This window comes from Oncorhynchus mykiss, chromosome 17 (assembly GCF_057628025.1).
Source record: "Oncorhynchus mykiss isolate SJ-2025 chromosome 17, ASM5762802v1, whole genome shotgun sequence".
Classification (NCBI taxonomy): domain Eukaryota; kingdom Metazoa; phylum Chordata; class Actinopteri; order Salmoniformes; family Salmonidae; genus Oncorhynchus; species Oncorhynchus mykiss.
Genome location: NC_143038.1, coordinates 5559920 through 5582844, shown reverse-complemented (window position 1 = coordinate 5582844; position 22925 = coordinate 5559920). Strand labels below are relative to the sequence as shown.

At 42.0% G+C, this 22925-nt stretch overlaps 1 protein-coding gene across 1 annotated transcript in view; it reads left to right on the top strand.

The window, feature by feature from the left end:
* Window positions 1-22542, top strand: part of slkb (STE20-like kinase b) — a 34664-nt gene extending 12122 nt beyond the window's left edge. Inside the window, exons 5-18 of the mRNA XM_021567865.3 lie at window positions 178-250; window positions 591-785; window positions 1117-1198; window positions 3742-3873; window positions 4148-5038; window positions 5277-5407; window positions 5808-5931; window positions 6520-6699; window positions 13658-13787; window positions 14739-14863; window positions 15295-15486; window positions 17819-17944; window positions 19149-19262; window positions 19707-22542. Coding sequence (XP_021423540.2) covers window positions 178-250; window positions 591-785; window positions 1117-1198; window positions 3742-3873; window positions 4148-5038; window positions 5277-5407; window positions 5808-5931; window positions 6520-6699; window positions 13658-13787; window positions 14739-14863; window positions 15295-15486; window positions 17819-17944; window positions 19149-19262; window positions 19707-19853 — 2642 coding nt within the window. The 3' untranslated portion in view covers window positions 19854-22542. The remainder of the gene's footprint in view (window positions 1-177; window positions 251-590; window positions 786-1116; window positions 1199-3741; window positions 3874-4147; window positions 5039-5276; window positions 5408-5807; window positions 5932-6519; window positions 6700-13657; window positions 13788-14738; window positions 14864-15294; window positions 15487-17818; window positions 17945-19148; window positions 19263-19706) is intronic.
* Window positions 22543-22925: the final 383 nt, after the last annotated feature.

Genomic DNA, 22925 nt, shown 5'->3' with positions numbered 1-22925 from the left:
AAAAAATGAAAATCACTTCAATATATACTGTATATATTTTTGCGGACCCCCTGCAGTACCTCTAGGGGCCGCGGACCCCAGGGTGACTAGCCCTGGCTTAGGTTAATTCTTATGAACAACAACAACATGTTGTACCCTAGTTGCTAACAGCAGCACTGTTTCCCATTGGTGTTTCAGCTGACTTTGGTGTGTCGGCCAAAAATACCAAAACACTACAGAGGAGAGACTCTTTCATCGGGACGCCATACTGGTGAGTCAAACATGAAAACCTGTCATGCTGTTGTAATTCATCAAATTACTATTTCTCCCCATTCTTCTGAATTGACCAGTCAACTTGATATACTTTTTAATGTATTCCCCCCCAAAAAAAGATTGACTTACATTTCAATTTATTGAAACCATAATGTATAGCCTACAAAATCCCAATATTACTGTACAGAAAATGCTACAATTCCACATTTCCACACAATTTGTTTCATAGTCATTTGCGTTTCACCTAATATATTTTGTCCCTTTGTCATTGGTCATTCATATTTCACTGCAACATTTCCTTTCCTCTGATTGGTTCTTTTTTTATCCGTTCTTCCCAGGATGGCCCCGGAGGTGGTGATGTGTGAGACGTTTAAGGACCGCCCGTACGACTACAAGGCTGACATCTGGTCCCTGGGGGTGACTCTGATCGAGATGGCCCAGATTGAGCCTCCCAACCACGAGATGAACCCTATGAGAGTCCTGCTGAAAATAGCCAAGGCCGATCCTCCTACCCTGATGCAGCCATCGCGCTGGTAAGTCTGGCGTGTCAGTCAGTGATGTGGCAGCCTGGCAGACAAGTTATTTCTGTCTAGGTTTGGCTTCAGGAACCCTCAATTAAATGGGAAGGAAGAAATGCCCCTTTAATACGCTGTCACTCTGCACAATGTTCCTCTTCTTGCACTTTCTTGCCTAGAGAGATTGTATCACTAATTCACTCCTCTCTGCACTTGCCATATCTGTTGAGATGGTTCTACCTACTCTAATTTACCTCAATGCCTTTGGGAGGAATACATGACACTGTTTAGTTGTAGCCTATTTTCAATGTTGTAGTTATTACAAGTGATCTCCATTCACTCTCTTCAGGTCTCCAGAGTTCAGTGACTTCCTAAGAAAGTGTCTCGATAAGAATGTGGACAACAGATGGAATGTGGCACAACTTCTACAGGTAATGGTGACACACCTGTTCCCCCCCTTTTGCCCTCACTTTCCCCTTTGTTCCCTCACCCTACCTCCTCTTCTCCTCAGCCCCCTCCTCTCCTCCTTACCCCACCACCTCTTGTTTTTTCCCAGCACTCCGCCCCACGGCCACCTGTCAAATTAAATACATGGCCATATTGGCCCTGATCATGATCATGAGCTGTGCATCTAAGGTGTCAGCCAGGTACCTGTTGTGCTAGCTAGGGCGCTAATGACACTTACTTATCCCATCTGCGGCCTCCGTCAACACAACAGGCTTTTCTTTCCGAAAGGGTTTAAAGAGCGACCGCCAAGCATTATGACTGCAGTTACCTTACATTTTGGGAAGACGGTGTGCTTTGTGTATTAATCAGATTGTTTTGAGTTGTTATGAAGATTGTACTTCACATTTTTGACTAAATGTACACTGAGTGGACAAAATATTAAGAACACCTTCCTAATGTTGAGTTGCACCCCATTTTGCCCTCAGAACAGGCTCCACTCATCGAGGTATGGACTACAAGGTTTAGAAAGTGTTCCAGAGGGATGCTGGTCCATGTTGACTCCAATGCTTCCCACAGTTGTCCAGTTGTCTGGATGTCCTTTGAGTGGTGGACCATTCGTGATACACGCAGGAAACTGTTGAGTGTGAAAAACCCAGCAGCGTTGCAGTTCTTGACACACTCAAACTGGTGCGCCTTGCCCCTTACGATCATACCCCATTCAAAGGCACTTAAATATGTTGTCTTGCCCATTCACCCTCTGAATGGCAGACATACACAATCCATGTCTGAATTGTCTCATGGCTTCAAAATCCTTCTTTAACCTGTCTCCTCCCCTTCATCTACACTGATTTGAAGTGGATTTAAAACTTCTTATGGCTGCAGTGGCAGTATTGAGTAGCTTGGATGAAAAGGTGCCCAGAGTAAACTGCCTGTTCCTCAGTCCCAGTTGCTAATATATGCATTGTATTATTAGTATTGGATAGAAAACACTCTGAAGTTTCTAAAACTGTTTGAATGATGTCTGTGAGTATAACAGAACTCATATGGCAGGCAAAAACCTGAGAAGAAATCCAAACAGGAAGTGGGAAATCTGAGGTTGGTCGATTTTCAACTCAGCCCTATTGAATACACAGTGGGATATTGGTTATGTTGCACTTCCTACGGCTTCCACGAGATGTCAACCGTCTTTAGAAACTTGTTTGAGGATTCTACTATGAAGGGGGACTGAATGAGAGATCATTGAGTCAGAGGTCTGCCAGCAGTCACGTGCTGGTCACGCGCATTTCACATGAGAGGTAGCTCGCGCTCCTTTGCTTTTCTGAAGACAAAGGAATTCTCCGGTTGGAATATTATTGAAGTTTTATGTTAAAAACATCCTAAAGATTGATTCCATACATCGTTTGACATGGTTCTACGGACAGTAACAGAACTTTTTGACATTTCGTCTGCAACTAGTTAACGCGCTTCGTGACTTTGGATTTGTTTACCAAACGCGCTAACAAAAGTAGCTATTTGGACATAAATTATGGACATTATCGAACAAATCCCAAAAATTTGGTGGAACTGGGATTCCTGGGAGTGCATTCTGATGAAGATCATCAAAGGTAAATTAATATTTGTTAATTGTTAATTCTGATTTCTGTTGACTCCAACATGGCGGATATATCTATTTGTTTTCTGAGCGCCGTTCTCAGATTATTGCATGGTTTGCTTTTTCCGTAAAGCTTTTTTGAAATCTGACACAACCAGTTGCATTAAGGAGAAGTCTATCTGTATTTCCATGTATAACACTTGTATTTTCATCAATATTTATAATGAGTATTTCTGTAAATTGCTGTGGCTCTCTGCAATGTCACCGGATGTTTTTGGAACTACTGAACGTAACGCGCCATTGTATACTCAGATTTTTGTATATAAATATGCACTTTATCGAACAAAACATACATGTATTGTATAACATGAGGTCTTATGAGTGTCATCTGATGAAGATCATCAAAGGTTAGTGATTCATTTTATCTCTATTTGTGCTTTTTGTGACTCCTCTCTTTGGCTGGAAAAATTGCAGAATTTTTCTGTGACTTGGCGGTGACTTAACATAATCGTTTGTGGTGCTTTTTCTGTAAAGCCTATTTAAAATCGGACACTTTGGTGGGATTAACAACAAGATTACCTTTTAAAATGGTAAAAGATACATGTATGTTTGAGGAATTTTAATTATGAAATTTATGTTGTTTGAATTTGCCACCCTGCACTTTCACTGGCTGTTGTCATATCGATCCCGTTAACGGGATTGCAGCCCTAAGAGGTGACATCAATAAGGGATTATAGCTTTCACCTGGTTAGTCTGTCATGTTTTGTACACTGAATTTTTCTTTTAATTGTGTATCTTGATTTGTGTGATGAAATCGCACAAATATTTGTTGTCTTTTCAGATGCAGTGAAAGTAGTACACTTCAAGAGGACATAATAGTCTTTATATCTAAAAGTGTCCTCAATATTATGCTTTTTTTTTTTTTTATCGTTGCAGCATCCATTTTTGAGTACTGTGACCGACAGCAGACCGTTGAGGGAGCTGATCGCTGAAGCAAAGGCTGAGGTTTACGAGGAGATTGAGGAACACAAGGAGGAAGAGGAGGAGGAGGATGGAGAGACACAGCGGGTATGTTACACCACAGACAGCTCAGTTCGAAAAATAACCACATGAAAGAGTGTGAAACATTATAGATGGACAGTGTGTATTCTTCTGTGGTCTTCATCATTTATTATAAAGAACAGGCTGTACAGACTTGACAAAAATAAGGAAAATGATTGACTATTGGTTAGAAGGATTTATTTAGAATCATTCCCACAGTTCTATTATTTGAAAGCTAATCCAGACATTATCTGTTGATTTATTTTAACCTACATTTTGATTTTCATCACGTTTTCTTCAGGGTCACAAACGTGCACCGTCCGATGCCAGTGTTGCCAGCTCGGAGGACGAGAAACTCCCTCAGTCTCCCTCAGCCTCCATCCTGGAGTCTTTACTGGAGAAGGCTGAACCGGTTATCCCAACACCACAGATTGTTGAAAAGGTCCCTGAACCAAGCGTCGTCAAACCAGAGGAGAACCTGGTTGTGGACACTGGCTTCGTCGAGGAGCCTTCTGTCACTGCAGAACTGGAGGAAATGGATGAGACCCTTGGTGCTCCAATAAATGGAGAGACAACAGAAGCCAGTGAGAAACCAGTAGAGGTGACGGAAGAGGAGGAGAAGGTTCAAGAAATATCAGAGGTTTGCCCAACAGAACCCAGTGAGATAACTTCTTCAGAACCAGCAGAGAAACCAGCAGAGGCCCAACCAGAAGGAACCGTTTCCAATGCTGCGGTCACCATAGCCGACAAGGAGATGGAACAACTGGCCATATCCAATCAAGATGAAAAGGAAGTGGACCTAGCTGAGGTCCAGACGAATGAGATCACTGCAGAAGGGTCAGAGGCCAAGGAAGAGCCAACAGGAGACAAGATGGAAGTTGAGGAGGAACCAGCCAACGAGGAGCTTAGCAGGGAAGCAAAGGTTACCGTGACAACCCCAGAGGAGACTAAGGTGGACGACAAACTCAAACCTGCATCTCCAGCGGTCTGGAAAGAGGAGGAAGGAGAGAAAGAGAGAGTGGAGTATAAGCCAACTGCGGAGACAGGGACTCCAGTGAAGTCTAAGGATGAGAAGGAGAGTGATTCGGACTCTAGGAGTAGTTCTGCTGCACATAACGGCAGCATAGACATGAACTTGTCCATCTCCAGCTTCCTGACCAAAACCAAGGAGCCAGGACCCCTCTCCATACAGGTACGGCATCACAATAGACTCTCTTTAGAGAATGTCTTTGATCAAATCCTTTGGTAATAGCTAAGTAGTCCAGTAATAACCCTTATCAATACACCATTATAAATGCTTCATACATTATTATCGGTGTTATAAATGCTTATGAATTGTAATTGTAATTTACAATGACCGCTTTATTCCATGAAGTAGTCCAACTACAGTATATTGATGGTATATTTATTGCCACCATTTTGTTTTTCAGGACACCAAGCGCCAGAAGAAGACACTGAAGAAGACCCGTAGGTTCGTGGTGGATGGAGTCGAGGTTAGCGTGACGACGTCGAAGATCATCACCGACAATGACACCAAGAACGAGGAGATGAGGTTCCTCAGGTAAAGATTAATTTACATGAATTAGCATTTTGAGCATTATGCATTGAAATATATGCCAATACTATGCAAAGATATAATCCATCTCTCCTGCAGTATAAGCTCAAGCTTAGGCTCTAACTGAACTGAATGAACTAGTGAATGTAGCTATTTTAGTATATTGACTATGCAAGACATTAGGGACACCTTCCTAATATTGCGTTGCACCCCCTTTTGACCTCAATTCATTTACATATCAAAGTGCTACTGAGCCGCGTGCATCGAGATGTCTTGTTATATAACGTTTTCATTGGTCTCTCGAGAGACCCTCCTCCATTGCTTTGGGTTGTTTAATCTCCTTTTGGAGAAAAAGATGTTCCTCTCATGTTTTTTTTTCTTCCCCTTCCTCCCCCTCCTCTCCCAGGCGTCAGGAGCTGAGGGAGCTGCGTCTCCTGCAGAAAGAGGAACAGAGGGCCCAGCAGCAGCTCAGCAATAAACTGCAGCAGCAGAAAGAGCAGATCTGCCGCCGTTTCGAACAGGAGACGACCGTGAGTCACTATCCTTTTTTTTCATCAAAGCCTCAATGGGAGGTGCTTTGAGACCTATCGAATGGTACCGTGTAGTACTGCAATTGCATGTAGTGCTGTAGTACTATAATTGCCTATTCGTGACCCTGGCCCCAGTCATACTGTGTCCAACCTAGCACAGTGACAGAAGATTGCCTACTGGTGTGGTCACAACCAATCCTGAAGGAGCATGCTAAACCACACATGGCTGTGAAACAGTAAGCTGAATTAGCCCAGTAAGACCAGTTAGTCCCTGCCCAGTATTACAGAGGTATGTCCCGTCCACACCACACCACAGCTTCCATGTGCCTTTTGCTCCTGTTACGTCATTACTTATTTCTGGACGAGGTAAATCCTTCTGTATGTCAGTCAAACTGCCACTCACAGTTTAGACGGAGACTGAGTCCACTAGCCAGCTAGTAAATCCAAGGAAAACAGGATGCCATTGAAATGACATTGCTTTCTGTAATATGCCAGTCATTCATTGATGACCAGTGTTTGAAAACGAGTTATATTTCTAGCGAAAGTGACGAGCTGACACCGAATCAAAATGACGTCCTCATTCTGCAGAGTAAGAAGCGCCACTACGACCAGGAAGTGGAGAACCTGGAGAGACAGCAGAAGCAGACCATCGAGAGGCTGGAGCAGGAGCACACCAACCGGCTGAGGGACGAGGCCAAGCGCATCAAGGCCGAGCAGGACAAGGAGCTGTCCAAGTTCCAGAACATGCTCAAGAACCGCAAGAAAGAGGTAAGGAAGTAGAGGGCAGTGTGTGTTAGTGTTGCACGGTATACCCAAACTTCTGTACCTTTTCTATGCTTGAACATGAAAAACGGTTCGGTACTTTCGGTTCTTCTGTCAAATGTGTCTCACGTCGTTTACTGATTGAGAGAGACAGACTTGATCCTATCAACACAGCCCGGTCCACTTATAGCGCGAGAGCACTGTGCCTGCTTCACTTACCCAATGCTAGCCGTAGTCTGTCCTGAGGAACCACTGCTCTCACTGGGAGTCTGGGCTGCCTCATGTTAGCTCTCCTCTCATACTGGCTCTAGTCTGTCCTGAAGAACCTCTGCTCACACTGGGAGTCTGGGCTGCCTCATGTTAGCTCTCCTCTCATACTGGCTCTAGTCTGTCCTGAAGAACCTCTGCTCACACTGGGAGTCTGGGCTGCCTCATGTTAGCTCCCCACTCATACTGCACAGAAGTGCAGAAGAACACACTTGAATAATGCAACACAGCACGTAGAAATTGTCCGCAGAATGACTGTCTGCAAAACAATGTTCATTACAGGCTAGAACAATGTAATAAGATAACTTTTTAGCTTCCTGCTTTGTAGGCTAACTTTCCTTGCTAGCTTACAGCTGAAGTTAACATCAATTCACTACCCTAGTACTTTGTTTTTGATAATAATGCAAACCATAATGCAAAATATGCTGATTTCAAAGCTGATTGTCACCAAAAACCATAGTCATTGCCAAAAACGTTTGAATGACATCATTAAGTGTTAAAGACACAGCGCACACTTTTATAAGAGAAGGTGTTGCTTCTTCTATGCAAATGTTGTTGATCAGTGCAATAAAACAAGGCCACAAATGGAAGGGCAATGGATTGTTTTTCATCTGTTACCAGCCAAAAGAAGCATGCGCACACTCCCAGGGACTGATTTAATACAGGGGCTGAATCCTCGGAGCCCAAGAACATAAGGGGCCCAAAAGGCAGAGCCATTAAAAAATATATATAAAATTTTTAAAATATATAAAATATATATGAATATGCATTCATCTGTATTGTGAATAGGCCTAGGCTACATCTTGATTTACCCAGTTTATCAATAGAGATTTACCATTCAAATAAATGACTCCCATTATGTTATGTATTTAGATGAGTAAAAACTAAGTCAAATTGTATAATTGATCCATTAACGCATGCATGGCTATCTGGATCAAGTGCCGTTCTGTACATTTGGCCAACGCGCCTTTTTTTAGCCGTGGTATCGTTATCAAAGTCACATTTTTGGTATCACGACAACACTAGTGTGCGTGGTATGTGAATGTTGTAACTGATGCTGTAAAGGTCTGGCTGTGGGTGTGCTTGCGGTGTACAGTACATTTGTGGAAAAGAAACATGTTGATCCGTCTTAGATTAGGCTAAGCAGCGATTGGACTCTCATTGGCTGTCTGGGATTTGCAGGATTGTTGTCACTACAATGTGTTGCTGTTACATTTGACATTTTAGCCATTTAGCAGACTCTCTTATCGAGAGCAACTTACAGTCAGTCACCTTAAGATAGCTTGGTGAGAATATCACCGTTGTCGCAAGTAAATTTTTCCTCAGTAAAGGTGCTATCAGCAAATTCAGTGCTGTTGGGAAAAGACGACAAGGAATAGTTGTCTTTTCAACAACAACAACACTTATTGAAAGACAAAAATATACTAAGCTACTCTTGCAGGGATTAGTTGTTTTCCCAGGCTATCGATGAGCTCTGTTGAACTGGATCACTAGAAGTGGTTTTAATATGCATGATGTACTGTTGAACTGGATCACTAGAAGTGGTTTTAATATGCATGATGCACTGTTGAACTGGATCACTAGAAGTGGTTTTAATATGCATGATGTACTGTTGAACTGGATCACTAAAATGGGTTTTAATATGCATGATGCACTGTTGAACTGGATCACTAGAAGTGGTTTTAATATGCATGATGCACTGTTGAACTGGATCACTAGAAGTGGTTTTAATATGCATGATGTACTGTTGAACTGGATCACCAAAAGTGGTTTTAATATGCATGATGTACTGTTGAACTGGATCACTAAGAGTGGTTTTAATATGCATGATGCACTGTTGAACTGGATCACTAGAAGTGGTTTTAATATGCATGATGCACTGTTGAACTGGATCACTATAAGGGGTTTTAATATGCATGATGTACTGTTGAACTGGATCACTAGAAGTGGTTTTAATATGCATGATGCACTGTTGAACTGGATCACTAGAAGGGGTTTTAATATGCATGATGCACTGTTGAACTGGATCACTATAAGGGGTTTTAATATGCATGATGCACTGTTGAACTTGATCACTAGAAGTGGTTTTAATATGCATGATGCACTGTTGAACTGGATCACTAGAAGTGGTTTTAATATGCATGATGTACTGTTGAACTGGATCACCAAAAGTGGTTTTAATATGCATGATGTACTGTTGAACTGGATCACTAAGAGTGGTTTTAATATGCATGATGCACTGTTGAACTGGATCACTAGAAGTGGTTTTAATATGCATGATGTACTGTTGAACTGGATCACCAAAAGTGGTTTTAATATGCATGATGTACTGTTGAACTGGATCACTAAGAGTGGTTTTAATATGCATGCTGTACTGTTGAACTGGATCACTAGAAGTGGTTTTAATATGCATGATGCACTGTTGAACTGGATCACTAAGAGTGGTTTTAATATGCATGATGTACTGTTGAACTGGATCACTATAAGGGGTTTTAATATGCATGATGCACTGTTGAACTTGATCACTAGAAGTGGTTTTAATATGCATGATTCACTGTTGAACTGGATCACTAGAAGTGGTTTTAATATGCATGATGTACTGTTGAACTGGATCACCAAAAGTGGTTTTAATATGCATGATGTACTGTTGAACTGGATCACCAAAAGTGGTTTTAATATGCATGATGTACTGTTGAACTGGATCACCAAAAGTGGTTTTAATATGCATGATGTACTGTTGAACTGGATCACTAAGAGTGGTTTTAATATGCATGATGTACTGTTGAACTGGATCACTAAAAGTAGTTAATATGCATGATGTACTGTTGAACTGGATCACCAAAAGTGGTTTTAATATGCATGATGTACTGTTGACCACTAGAAGTGGTTTTAATATGCATGATGCACTGTTGAACTGGATCACTAAAAGTAGTTAATATGCATGATGTACTGTTGAACTGGATCACTAAAAGTAGTTAATATGCATGATGTACTGTTGAATTGGATCACTAAAAGTAGTTAATATGCATGATGTACTGTTGAACTGGATCACTAAAAGTAGTTAATATGCATGATGTACTGTTGAACTGGATCACCAAAAGTGGTTTTAATATGCATGATGTACTGTTGAACTGGATCACCAAAAGTAGTTAATATGCATGATGTACTGTTGAACTGGATCACTAAAAGTAGTTAATATGCATGATGTACTGTTGAACTGGATCACCAAAAGTGGTTTTAATATGCATGATGTACTGTTGAACTGGATCACCAAAAGTGGTTTTAATATGCATGATGTACTGTTGAACTGGATCACCAAAAGTGGTTTTAATATGCATGATGTACTGTTGAACTGGATCACTAAGAGTGGTTTTAATATGCATGATGTACTGTTGAACTGGATCACTAAAAGTAGTTAATATGCATGATGTACTGTTGAACTGGATCACCAAAAGTGGTTTTAATATGCATGATGTACTGTTGAATTGGATCACTAAAAGTAGTTAATATGCATGATGTACTGTTGAACTGGATCACCAAAAGGGGTTTTAATATGCATGATGTACTGTTGAACTGGATCACTGAGAGTGGTTTTAATATGCATGATGTACTGTTGAACTGGATCACTAAGAGTGGTTTTAATATGCATGATGTACTGTTGAACTGGATCACTAAGAGTGGTTTTAATATGCATGATGTACTGTTGAACTGGATCACTAAGAGTGGTTTTAATATGCATGATGTACTGTTGAACTGGATCACTAAGAGTGGTTTTAATATGCATGATGTACTGTTGAACTGGATCACTAAGAGTGGTTTTAATATGCATGATGTACTGTTGAACTGGATCACCAAAAGGGGTTTTAATATGCATGTATTGGGGACATCATGCCACAAGAAATTCTAAGAACTCGTCTTATTTTCAATATCTTACATTTCACAGGATAGTTAAGTCCAGCTGACAAAGATGATATATTCTCAATTTTGTTTGAAAGGGTTTTCCTTGTTTAGCGTCGACAGTCATGTGAATGTTTAGATGTTTAGATGTTTATAGCCCATGTGCACCCCAGTTCGTCCTCAGTATTAATCCCACAGTGTGCCATCGTAAGAGGATAGCCCAATCAACACGACAATCCAATGCCTATTTATAGAAGCTAGCGTTTTACTGACACACCTGTGGTTACAGTACATCTCTCTCATAGGGTCTATATAACTTGTGTCTAAATCAGTCTGAAACTGTCACTTCTCGTCACCTGATCCCAGATCTGTAGCCTATGTGCCGAAGCCAAATGATTCTGACGAGGCTATAGTCCGAGATGTTGACTTATGCAGCGCATACAAATCTGGCATCAGGCTACTTCTCATAGAGTTTGGCTAGTGAGTTGAAACACAAATCCATATCAAAGCCTTGTCGTTGTGTCTGTGTTGTTTCTGCTGTCCCTGTGGTGTGTGTGTTTGTTTGGGCTGCCTCATGCCATAGTTGGGGCGGCAGGGTAGTCTAGTGGTTAGAGTGTTGGACTAGTAACCGGAAGGTTGCAAGTTCAAATCCCCGAGATCCCCGAAATTGCAAGTTCAAATCCCCGAGCTGACAAGGTACAAATCTGTCGTTCTGCCCCTGAACAGGCAACCCACTGTTCCTAGGCCGTCATTGAAAATAAGAATTTGTTCTTAACTGACTTGCCTAGTTAAATAAAGGTAAAAATAAAAATAAAAAAATAGTTCAAACAGGAAATGCGACTCACCCCCAGGCACAGGAGAAACGCTATCGTGAAACGGGAGGAAAAAATGATATAATCACAACTCCACGTGAAGAGGTAGTTTGCTGTGGAAAACGTCTGGTGTGGCTTTCCGACATGGACTGTCCCTTCAATGTCAGTTGGACTGTCCATTCTTCCGTTGACTGCTTTCACTGCCACTGCCACTGCCCTTTGGGAATTTTTGGGCTACTCTTTTTTTTTCTTTTGTGTGGTTTGTTTTTGGTCAAAAATAGAGTTTGTGTATGTATTATTAGATGATAATTTAATTCAAAACATTCTTCCAGCACAAGCCCAACACTATTGATGTGTTTTCTAACAATCCACCCACCTGTGAATCGCAGTGGAACACATTGCCTGTATATTACGGGGGTGTAACAGTGTGTTGGTGTAATGGTTAACTTAGCCAGCAATGTTTATGGATGAGTGGCTGATGATTAGTAGAGTATAGTCTGTTCTGGTCTACAATGTGCTGTATGGAGTGCCAGTCTGCTTGTGCACCATTGCCAACTCCTTTTCCCTTACGGTTATGCATGATAACGAGTGTTGGCAGTAATGCAACAAACAGACTGGCATTCCGGCTACAGGTTATGATTTAGTAGAGTATAGGTCTAATCTGTTGTGATCGACAGGGAGTGGCCCAGGGTATGATTCTATCTTTTCAGTTGTCCTCCTGCACTCTCTTCAACGCCCCCATGCAGGATGTAAGTTGTAAGACCCCCCCCCCCCCCCCCCCTTGGTTTGAAATGTGTCCTATCCTTGCACTCTCACATGGCAGTAGATTCACTCACTGACTTTGAGACGGCGGTGTTTATATCGGTGCGTGTGTGTGTGTGTGTGTGTGTGTGTGTGTGTGTGGAATGCTTTGTGGGCATTCTCCTTTCCTTAAAACCTGGACTGGTCAACACGTGGAGGGCTGGTTTAAAGGGAATGCAGCAGTGTTCTATTTTGGGATTTGGCCGACACATTTCTATAGAGGAAATGGCATCAACCCGAAACTTAGCATTTCAATCAACCTGGAACTTAGCTATGAAAAAACAACATTCCCAGTGCATTGCCCGTAAAACGAATCAAGTCCGCCAGTCGACGTCCGGTGCTCTACGTTTTCGATGACCCAGCACATCTAGTCCGTCTAGTCTACTTCCTGTCGCCACATTGTTGCCAGCCTCCACAGTGTGGTCCATTTAACTCAAGCCATACTTATCCCCATAGTCCAGACCCCATACAGTAGGGTTGGTCAGATTACGCGTCTGTCCTGATGGGGGGGAGGGTAACATCAACAAGCTAGACCGGTGACTCTCTCTCTCGTGCTGTTGGAGTCGACTGGGGGAACTAGAGCAGGTGAGGTGAGGTGAAGACAGCCATTCCAAATTGACGGACAGACACGTGTTGTTTGGCATCACCAGCCTGTGGTTTTTGTTTGCCATGCTCTTACGGTTGGTTTGAATCTCTCTTCTGTTCATCTCTTAAACTGTACCGACACAGTTCTCTCCTGGTGTTTCTTAATTTAATCAAGCGACATTGTAGGCCTGGTTTTAGGGCTGTATTGGCAATCTGAGTAAGTGTAACAACTCATCGACGAACTAAGATATGACACAATGTTCTGCGACTCCCGGTGTGTTTTGGTTCTGTGAATTTGGTCTCAGTTGGCCTGCTAATGGCCTTTTCATTTGACTAATATCACTCTCTTTCTCCTTCTGTCTGGATCACACAGTGTATAGCAGAGGTACTCAACACCGACCCTAAGAGGTCTGGAGCCTGCTGGTTTGTGTTCTACCTGGTAATACATTGCAAACCCCTGGTGTCCCAGGTCTAACTAAGTCCTCAATTAGAGGGGAATAATGAATGTATGCAGTGGAACTGGATTAGAGGTCCAGAGTTGCGTTTGAGGGGCATATAGATATACTTTACTTATCCAGCTGTCTTTCCCTCTTCTTCCTCAGGAGCAGGAGTTCCTGCAGAAACAGCAGCAGGAGTTGGACTGTGCCCTGAAGAAGATCATCCAGCAACACAAACACGAGCTGGCCACCATCGAGAGAGACTGTCTCAACCACAAACAACAGCTCCTCAGAGGTGAAGATGCATCTCTCGGCGTGACACATAGACTATAGTTAGGTACTCAGTCATAGCACCGTTCAGAGGGGAGAAACCGGCCTTAACCACAAACAGAAGATGCATAGCTCTGTGTGAGATGCAAGTAGCACAGATGCACATTGCAGTAGGATGGATACACAACCTTTATAAAGGTCATAGTCACTACATAGAAACAGTCTACCCTAGCCGCTCTCACCAGCATACTTAAAGGAAATATAGTAAACCTTACTGTTTGTGTGCGAGATGGAAATCGCAAACACACAGTGACACAGTATATAACTTAAAACAGAAGCTCTACAGAGTTCAAACGACGGCCCCGTCAGGCCTTGACTCTAGTTGAGCAATAAAGCACGGGGGGGTGTGGTATATGGCCAATATTATGCACAACGCAACACGGAGTGCCTGGATACAACCCTTAGTCATGGTATATTGGCCATATACCACAAACCCGAGCTGCCTTATTGCTATTATAAACTGGTTTGCCAGGGGAGACCATCTGATATACCACGGCTTTCAGCCAATCAGCATTCAGGGTTTGAACCACCCAGTTTATAATACCTATTAATGCTGAGAACCTAACATGAACTGAACTGGTTAGCAGCCTACTAACCCTGCCTGGTCAGATTCCAGTCATCACATACACATCAGCTTATAGAAATAGCTCCACCGAAATGTTCACAAGCTGTAGGCCTTGATGACTTGCTGATTTGAATGGTATGAACCATGTTAGAAACGCATTCCAAGCTAACCAATTAGTCAAATCTAGTGACATGTTTTTTGGGTGCCAAGATCGTCAACATCAAATACAAAGAAATACAGACGAAAGATCTGATTTACAATGGTGGGGTTTTGTATATAATAATAATATGCTGAACTTCCGTGTAATGCAGTGTTCCCTTGAACTGAGTTTGTGTGTTTTGCTCCTGGCAGCACGGGAAGCAGCAATGTGGGAGCTGGAAGAGCGTCACCTACAGGAGAAACACCAGTTGTTTAAACAACAGCTGAAAGACCAGTACTTCATGCAGAGACACCAGCTGCTTAAGAGACACGAGAAGGTAGAGTACAGCTTCCAGACAGACAAACAGACGATTCAGGATCAGATCTCATAAGCCTAGTCCTGAACAGAACCACTAGGAGCAAAATACCTGAACAGGTCAGGGGATAGAGTGAGGCATAATACTGAATGACTACAAGTTTTGACTCATGACATCTTAAATCAAATTGGAAATATGCCTGGGTATATCTGTTTCTGCATTAAAAAATGATGCATCATTGTTTTGCCAAATGCGGACTGAGTAACGCTGACAAGACAACTAAATGGCTAGCACTTTGACAACTAGTCTAATATCTCATTTCTATGGAAGCTAATGATGTGTTTCTGCCCCCCCACCTCTCCTCCCCTCCTCCTCCCTCCCTCTCTCCTTCCCTCCCCCTCTCTCTCTGTCTCTCTGTCTCTCTGTCTCTCTGTCTCTCTGTCTCTCTGTAGGAGATGGAGCAGATGCAGCGCTACAACCAGCGTCTGATTGAGGAGATGAAGAACAGGCAGACACAGGAGAGGGCCCGCTTACCCAAGATCCAGCGCAGCGAGGCCAAGACGCGCATGGCCATGTTCAAGAAGAGCCTCCGAATCACTGGGGGCCCCATCACACCCGAGCAGGAGAGGGAGAAGGTAAAACAGGTGAGAGATACTGGTCAAAAAACACATAATTGAGAATGGAAACCTATGTATTTTGATGTTATTTTCAAAGTATAATCAAATCAAATTTTATTGGACACATACACATATTTAGCAGATGTTATTGCGGGTGCAGCGAAATGCTTGTGTTCCTAGCTCCGACAGTGCAGTAGTATCTGACAGTTCACAACAATACACACACACATCTAAAAGTAAAATAATAAAATTAGGATGAGCAATGTTGGAGTGGCATTGAATAAATACAGTAGCATAGAATACACTGTATACATATGTGATGAGTGAAACGGTATGTAAACATTATTAAAGTGACTAGTGTTCCATTGTTAAAGTGACCAGTGATTCCATGTCTATGTATATAGGGCAGCAGCCTCTTTGATGCCGGGTTGAGTAACCAGGTGGTAGCCAGCAAGTAATGGCTATTTAACAGTCTGATGGCCTTGAGATAGAAGCTGTTTTTCAGTCTCTCGGTCCCAGCTTTGATGCACCTGTACTAACCTCGCCTTCTGAACGATAGCGGGGTGAACAGGCTGTGGCTCGGGTGGTTGATGTCCTTGATGATCTTTTTGGCCTTCCTGTGACCTCTGGTGGTGTAGGTGTCCTGGAGGGCAGGTAGTTTGCCCCCGGTGATGTGTTGGGCAGACCGTACCACCCTCTGGAGAGCCCTGCGGTTGTGGGCGGTGCAGTTTCCGTACCAGGCGGTGATACAGCCCGACAGGATGCTCTCGATTGTTTATCTGTAAAAGTTTGTGAGGGTCTTAGGGACCAAGCCAATTTTTTTCAGCCTCCTGAGTTTGAAGAGGCTCTGTTGCGCCTTCTTCACCACACTGTCTGTGTGGGTGGACCATTTTAGATTGTCAGTGATGTTTACGCCGAGGAACTTGAATCTTTCCACCTTCCCCACTGCGGTTCTGTCTGTGGATAGGGGTGTGTTTCCTCTGCTGTTTCCTGAAGTCAATGATCAGCTCCTTTGTTTTGTTGGCGTTGAGGGAGAGGTTATTTTCCTGGCACCACTCCACCAGGGTCCTCACCTCCACTCTGTAGGCTTCCTTGTCATTGTTGGTAATCAGGCGTACTACTGTTGTCATCTGCAAACTTGATGATTGAGTTGGAGGTGTGCGTGGCCACGCAGTCATGGGTGAAGGAATACAGGAGGGGGCTGAGCACGCCCCTGTGTTTTTTCCTACCTTTACCATCTGGGGGCAGCCCGTGAGGAAGTCCAGGACCCATTTGCACAGGGCAGGATTCAGACCCAGGGCCCCAGGCTTGATGATGAGCTTGGAGGGTACTATGGTGTTGAAGGCTGAGGTATAGTCAATGAACAACATTCTTACATAGGCTTGCCTCTTGTCCAGATGGGATAGGGCAGTGTGCTGTTTCGATGGCGATTGCATCATATGTAGATCTATTGGGGTGGTATGCAAATAGATGTGGGTCTAGTGTGTAAGGTAGAGGTGATATGATCCTTAACTAGCCTCTCAAAGGACTTCATGATGACAGAAGTGAGTGCTACGGGGCGATAGTCATTTATTTCAGTTATCTTTTCTTTCTTGGGTACAGGGACAATGGTGGACATCTTGAAGCATGTGGGGACAGCAGACTGGGATTGGGAGAGATTGAATATGTCCGTAAACACTCCAGCCAGCTGGTCTGCGCATGCTCTGAGGACATGGCTAGGGATGCCGTCTGGGTCGGCAGCCTTGTGATGGTTAACACACTTAAATGTTTTACTCACGTCGGACACGGAGAACGAGAGCCCACAGTCCTTGGGAGCGGGCCGCATCAGTGGCATTGTGTTTTCCTCAAAGCGGGCGAAGAGGGTGTTTAGCTTGACGTCAGTGTCCGTGATGTGGCTGGTTTTCCCTTTGTAATCCGTGACTGTCTGTAGACCCTGCCACATACATCTCGTGTCTGAGCCGTTGAATTGCGACTCCACTTTGTCTCTGTACTGATGTTTTGCTTGTTTGTTTGCCTTATGGAGGGAATAACTACACTGTTTCTATTTGGCCATATTCCCAGTCACCTTGCCATGGTTAAATGCGGTGGTTGGCGCTTTCAGTTTTGTGCCAATGCTGCCAGCTAATGAGGGATTATAGACATTGCTTTCAGTGGAGAAAGAGGTGAAGTCTCAGAGCTTGTTGATCCAAGTCAAAGGGACTTTCCCAGGCACTGAAGGATTTACAGTACTTTAGGAAATGCTAGGTCAAGCTTGAGACTCCCAGTGCAAATTAAACATGTATCAAGTTCCAACTGTAATTGGGCCTCTTTTAATACTCGTGGGAGTTGAATAACTGAGATGTTTCTGTGTGTTTGACAGTTTGCAGCCCAGGAGGAGAAGAGGCAGAAGAATGAGAGGCTCCACCAGCACCAGAAACATGAGAACCAGATGAGAGACCTGCAACTGCAGTGTGACACCAACATCCGGGAGCTGCAGCAGTTACAGGTACACTCTCAGAAATAAAGGTGTAGATTTGTTCCTAAAGGGGTACAACTTCTTGTCACTGGGGTGGTACCTGTAAGGTCCTCCTTTATACTTTTAGTTATGGGTACATATTTGTACCCACGTTCATACCTCAGATAGTACCTTTCTCCACAGGTACAAAAGCATGCTTTGTGCCTTTACACTATATAGTACCATCACAGTGACAAAGCCATTTGTTCCTTGAAAGTGGCAAAAATGGACCTCTACCATAGACCACTTAAACTTGTAGAATATTTCCACTCACGGGTGGCCAAAAATAACTATCTGAAAGCCACTCCCCCGCTGTGCCAAGCCTCCAATACAATTTCCCAATTTGCCTTTTTGATTGAATTGTAGAGTTACCACCATTGACTGTATTTGTTAGTAACAGAACCATTGTTGTTAAATTATTTTATTTTCAGTCACAAGTGAGTACCTAAGCATATATTACCATTAAAATTAAACTCTTTACGACAATACATTACATATCGAGTACTAGTTTTACTCTAATACAGTGGCATGAAACTCATGGTTTATAGGCTACGTCAGGTCTGCTTGCAAAGTTCTGTAAACATACCCCAAATTCTGGGAGTTTTGGGATATTCTGGTTGAAGCATTTCCCCCTTATTCCCTCCTGTTTCCAGGAATCTTCCGACTGTGATTTCTAGAAACCTGGGAAATTTACCAGAATAGAGCATGCTGGGAAATATGAAGATAATAATTATGGTACAAATGTGGCTTTTTGGGATACCACCCCAGTGTCAAAGCTGTTAGTTATTTTTAAGTGGCAGAAAGTTAGCATTGTACGGTGGGTATTGAGGGTTAACAAAATACATTTGTCACCTGGGAAACTAACCTTCACATTACCCCTTTTGTGACTGTGATGATTGTACCTTTTTATATTCATAATATGGGTTACAAAAATGTACCATTATGCTCTTTGTCTGCACATGTACCCTAATGTGAGATCATTATGTTTATTTTGATATTTTTGTACTCCAGGGAACAATACCGTACCATTATTTCTAAGAGTGTATAGTATAACATATATATATATAGTCCTCGCACATGCATGTCAGGGATTCTGTAATTGCACAAGGTGCAATAGAAAAAACACACACACTTTGATTCATCTGTGATTCAGTACAGCGTGTAACACCCAATGTGTGTATTTGTGTGTTTCAAGAATGAGAAGTGCCACATCCTGATAGAGCACGAGACCCAGAAGCTGAAGGAGCTGGATGAGGAGCACAGCCAGGAGCTGAAGGAGTGGAGGGAGAAACTACGACCCAGGAAGAAGGTAACCATCACACCAGTTAACCCTTCACAGGAAATTATTTATCTTTCTATTGAATATTTGGCACATATTTTGTTTCGGAGATGGAGATACTTGTCGTTGAAACATATGGTAGGAGGTACGGTGGGAGGTAGCCTAACGGTTCGAGTGTTGGGCCAGTAACCGAAATTCGCTAGTTTGAATCCTAGAGCTGAACAAGGTGAAACACTTGTCCACGTGCCCTTGAGCAAGACACTTAACCCTAACTGCTCCGCTGATAATGCCTGACCCTGACTGTGACCCCACTCTCTGAGGGTGTCTCCGGGGGAATCTCAGGGCGATGTGTAAAAAAACAAATGCGTATCTGGTCCATGTGTGAAACAGTACAAATATAAGCAGCCGCCAAATGAGTATTATGTAATCTCTTGCTTGGGATCCGCTCACCGACCATTTGTCTGTTGTTCTTAGGCTCTGGAGGAAGAGTTTGCCAGGAAGCTTCAGGAGCAGGAGATCTTCTTTAAGATGAGTGGAGAGTCAGAGTGCCTTAACCCCTCAGCCCAGAGCCGCATCTCCAAGTTCTACCCCATCCCCAGTGTCCACTCCACTGGCTTCTAGGGGTTAACCCATTCATGGCACTCCGGATGAACATAAACATATATCCACATATCGAAGGCACACTCAATGAATAGATATACACACTTCCGGATGGATACACACACACATACAAATAGACTGGCGCGCGTGCACACACACACTCACTCACACACACACACACACACACACAGAGACAGACAGACTAATAAGACTGAGCCTCTGCTGCCTTGCCCCGTCTCCATTGATGACAATCGGGGACGAAGGGGCGATATCTCCGAGGGTGTGTACCCCTCTATCGGTTTCTGGACGAGGATGGGACAGTAGCCCTCAAGCTACAGACTATGTTAATCATGAAGACCTTTTTAATGGTGATCTGTTATATATAATTTACCCCCTTTTCATTGTATAGGGTCGTGTTCAGTCGGGCACACCGTAGCAAGAGTTTGAATTTGTGTTTTTATTGTAGAAGTAGTACCTCCCTGTTTCACTCCATTTCAAATAATTTTCCACTGACTGAAAAAAAAACAGTTTTATTTCTTACAGCTTCCTCTTTTGAAATGAGTTATGAAGGAGATTCTTGACATTATGCATTTTCAAATGTGATACTTTGTGCACTCTGTTCCTCAAATCCTTGCCTCCATGTCACTAAAGTGTCTCAGGCAGATTTAATTTTTCACTGCTGATTATTTTTCATTTGTGAATCTTTTTTCTTGAAGGATCTAGTGCCCGTATACTTTTATTTCAATGGACCTACTTTTCAAATGTAAGCTTCCTCTGAAAAAAAAACTATTGCTGCTTGATTTTTATACCATTAGTTATTTGCACTAAATCAGGGCTGCCCAACCCTCTTCCTGTAGATCTACTGTCCTGTAGGTTTTCAGTCCAACCCTAATTAAGCATATCTGATTCAGCTAGTTAAGGTCTTGTTGAGCAGCTAATTAGTAGAATCAGGTGTGTTAAATTAGGGTTGGACTGAAAACCCACAGGACGGTAGACCTCCAGGACGAGGGTTGGGCAGACCTGCACTAAATAAAAAGGATGAAGGAACATTTTGTACCAGAAGTCTAATATAATGAACTTATATATTCAATATCTATGGTAATGTTTGAGAGAGCTAATGATCTGATAAGAATGTACTTTTGGTAAAGGATGAACAGCAAATTTTTTTTTATAATGAATCTTGACAAAGGCATGATATATTTTATATGCAATCACACATATCTTGAAAAGATATTGAATTTAGTTTCCAATGGACTAGGGAGTGACTGCCTGAAGTTGAGCATGGATTTCGATACAAGCTTGACTTCTTATGTTATAATTATGGTATCAAAAGTTATTTTTTGGAGCTTATTAGCAACAGTTTGGGATTTATATCTTTCTGTCGGAAATGGTTCCTTTCTTCTAGCCTGGAATCCAAACTGAATCACTACTTCCACTGTTGTTTTACTTGGACATTTGTGAAACGCTTGAGATTCCCAGGCTAGTATCTTTCTTCAGGTTTCATGAGCATGCCTTTCATCTTCAGCACAACTCTTGAGATTTGTTTCTCTCTTTTTGTAATTTGGCGTAGTCGGCGAGTGGCCATTTTTGTTTTAGCATACCAAGGAGGGGCTATTAAAATGGTGTTTGTTTATATATCCAGACAGAGACAAGGTTTTCACTGTGGTTGCTCAAATGGCGTTGTTATATAATTCGATAGAAATCTGTCAGGACCTATATGAAGGTCTGTTTTGTGAGAATTTCATGCAAATGTTTGGTATGTCTATGTATTGTTTCTAAAATTGCCTCCCATTAATAAGGTATTATTACATTACCATATTCATCAGTTGACCTGCATGGCTTTTCGGTTTGTTTATAAGGAAGTTATGATACTGTTTTATTATCGTTCATGCTAGCTAATAGCCTTAGTGTTTTCAACAAAACGTATGAAGAGACGGTATTCATGCTGTGGCTCTCTGTGAAGTTATTTTAATCAGACTTAGTCCTGCCCCAAGTTATCTTTATATTCGTATAGCCTCTATTGTATCATAGTCAAACGTTTTGTTACTTATTTAATCTAAGGATAATGAATATGACGTTATCATGGGTTTAACAGTTTTGATAACATTTTCAGAACTTCAGTTTTAGCTTATTTTATCATAGATATGCATGATCTACTCTAAAGTGGTGGTAGCCTATAACCTTCAATACAGTTTAAAATCATTTGTTAAAAAGGAACTGTTGGACCTGACTGGTTTAGGCCATCATGACTTCTGATTGGTCCATTTGTCATCTCACCCTTTTTTGATTGGCTGCAGGAACAACAATCAGTCGATGCTATTTTATAATTGGTCTGTAATAGTGGCAAACAAAAACAAAACATCATACACAATGAAGGAGTGCTGTGCACCTTACACAAAATGAAGATACATATTTATGTGGAAATGTATCTTTACTACAGTACAGTATTGTAGTTTCCTCAATTGTCAAATAGTTCATTTAAAATCTGAAATTTAAGCTGAATTGAAAATATAATTAAATATGTTATTAGTGTCATGATTTCCTTCTGATTTTCAAATTGAATCGTGATTGATTTCAGAATGTTGTTTGAAATTGAACTACCATGAAAAAATAATGTGCATTTTTCAGACAAGTTTACATTATAGTTTTTAGAATGCCTATGTACTGTAGATTTGCATTGTTCTGTAAATAAACAATTTCCTGTATACAATATCGTGTACCTGTTTGTCTATGACAACAATGTGAACATCACGTTCCACTTTGATTAAATAAGATGAACAAAGCTTTGTTTATAAAGTGATACCAGTACATTCAAAGGAGATTTTGACAATGGTTTTAGTTTCATTCGATATTAAATGTTTTTCCTCAAGTACAAAAGTACAATAACGATAACAGTACAAAAGCTATTTAATAAAAATAGCACACCCTGTTCTATTTTTCAACACATAGTTGAACTATTCCTGCTATCAACATGCAAGGAGGTGAATTGGAAAGATACTCCAGATTAAACACTAGTAGAAATAGATCGTAAAGACGTCTTTGACACAACACAATACATCAGCGCATGGAAAACTGTCCTGTTCAACAGTTTGT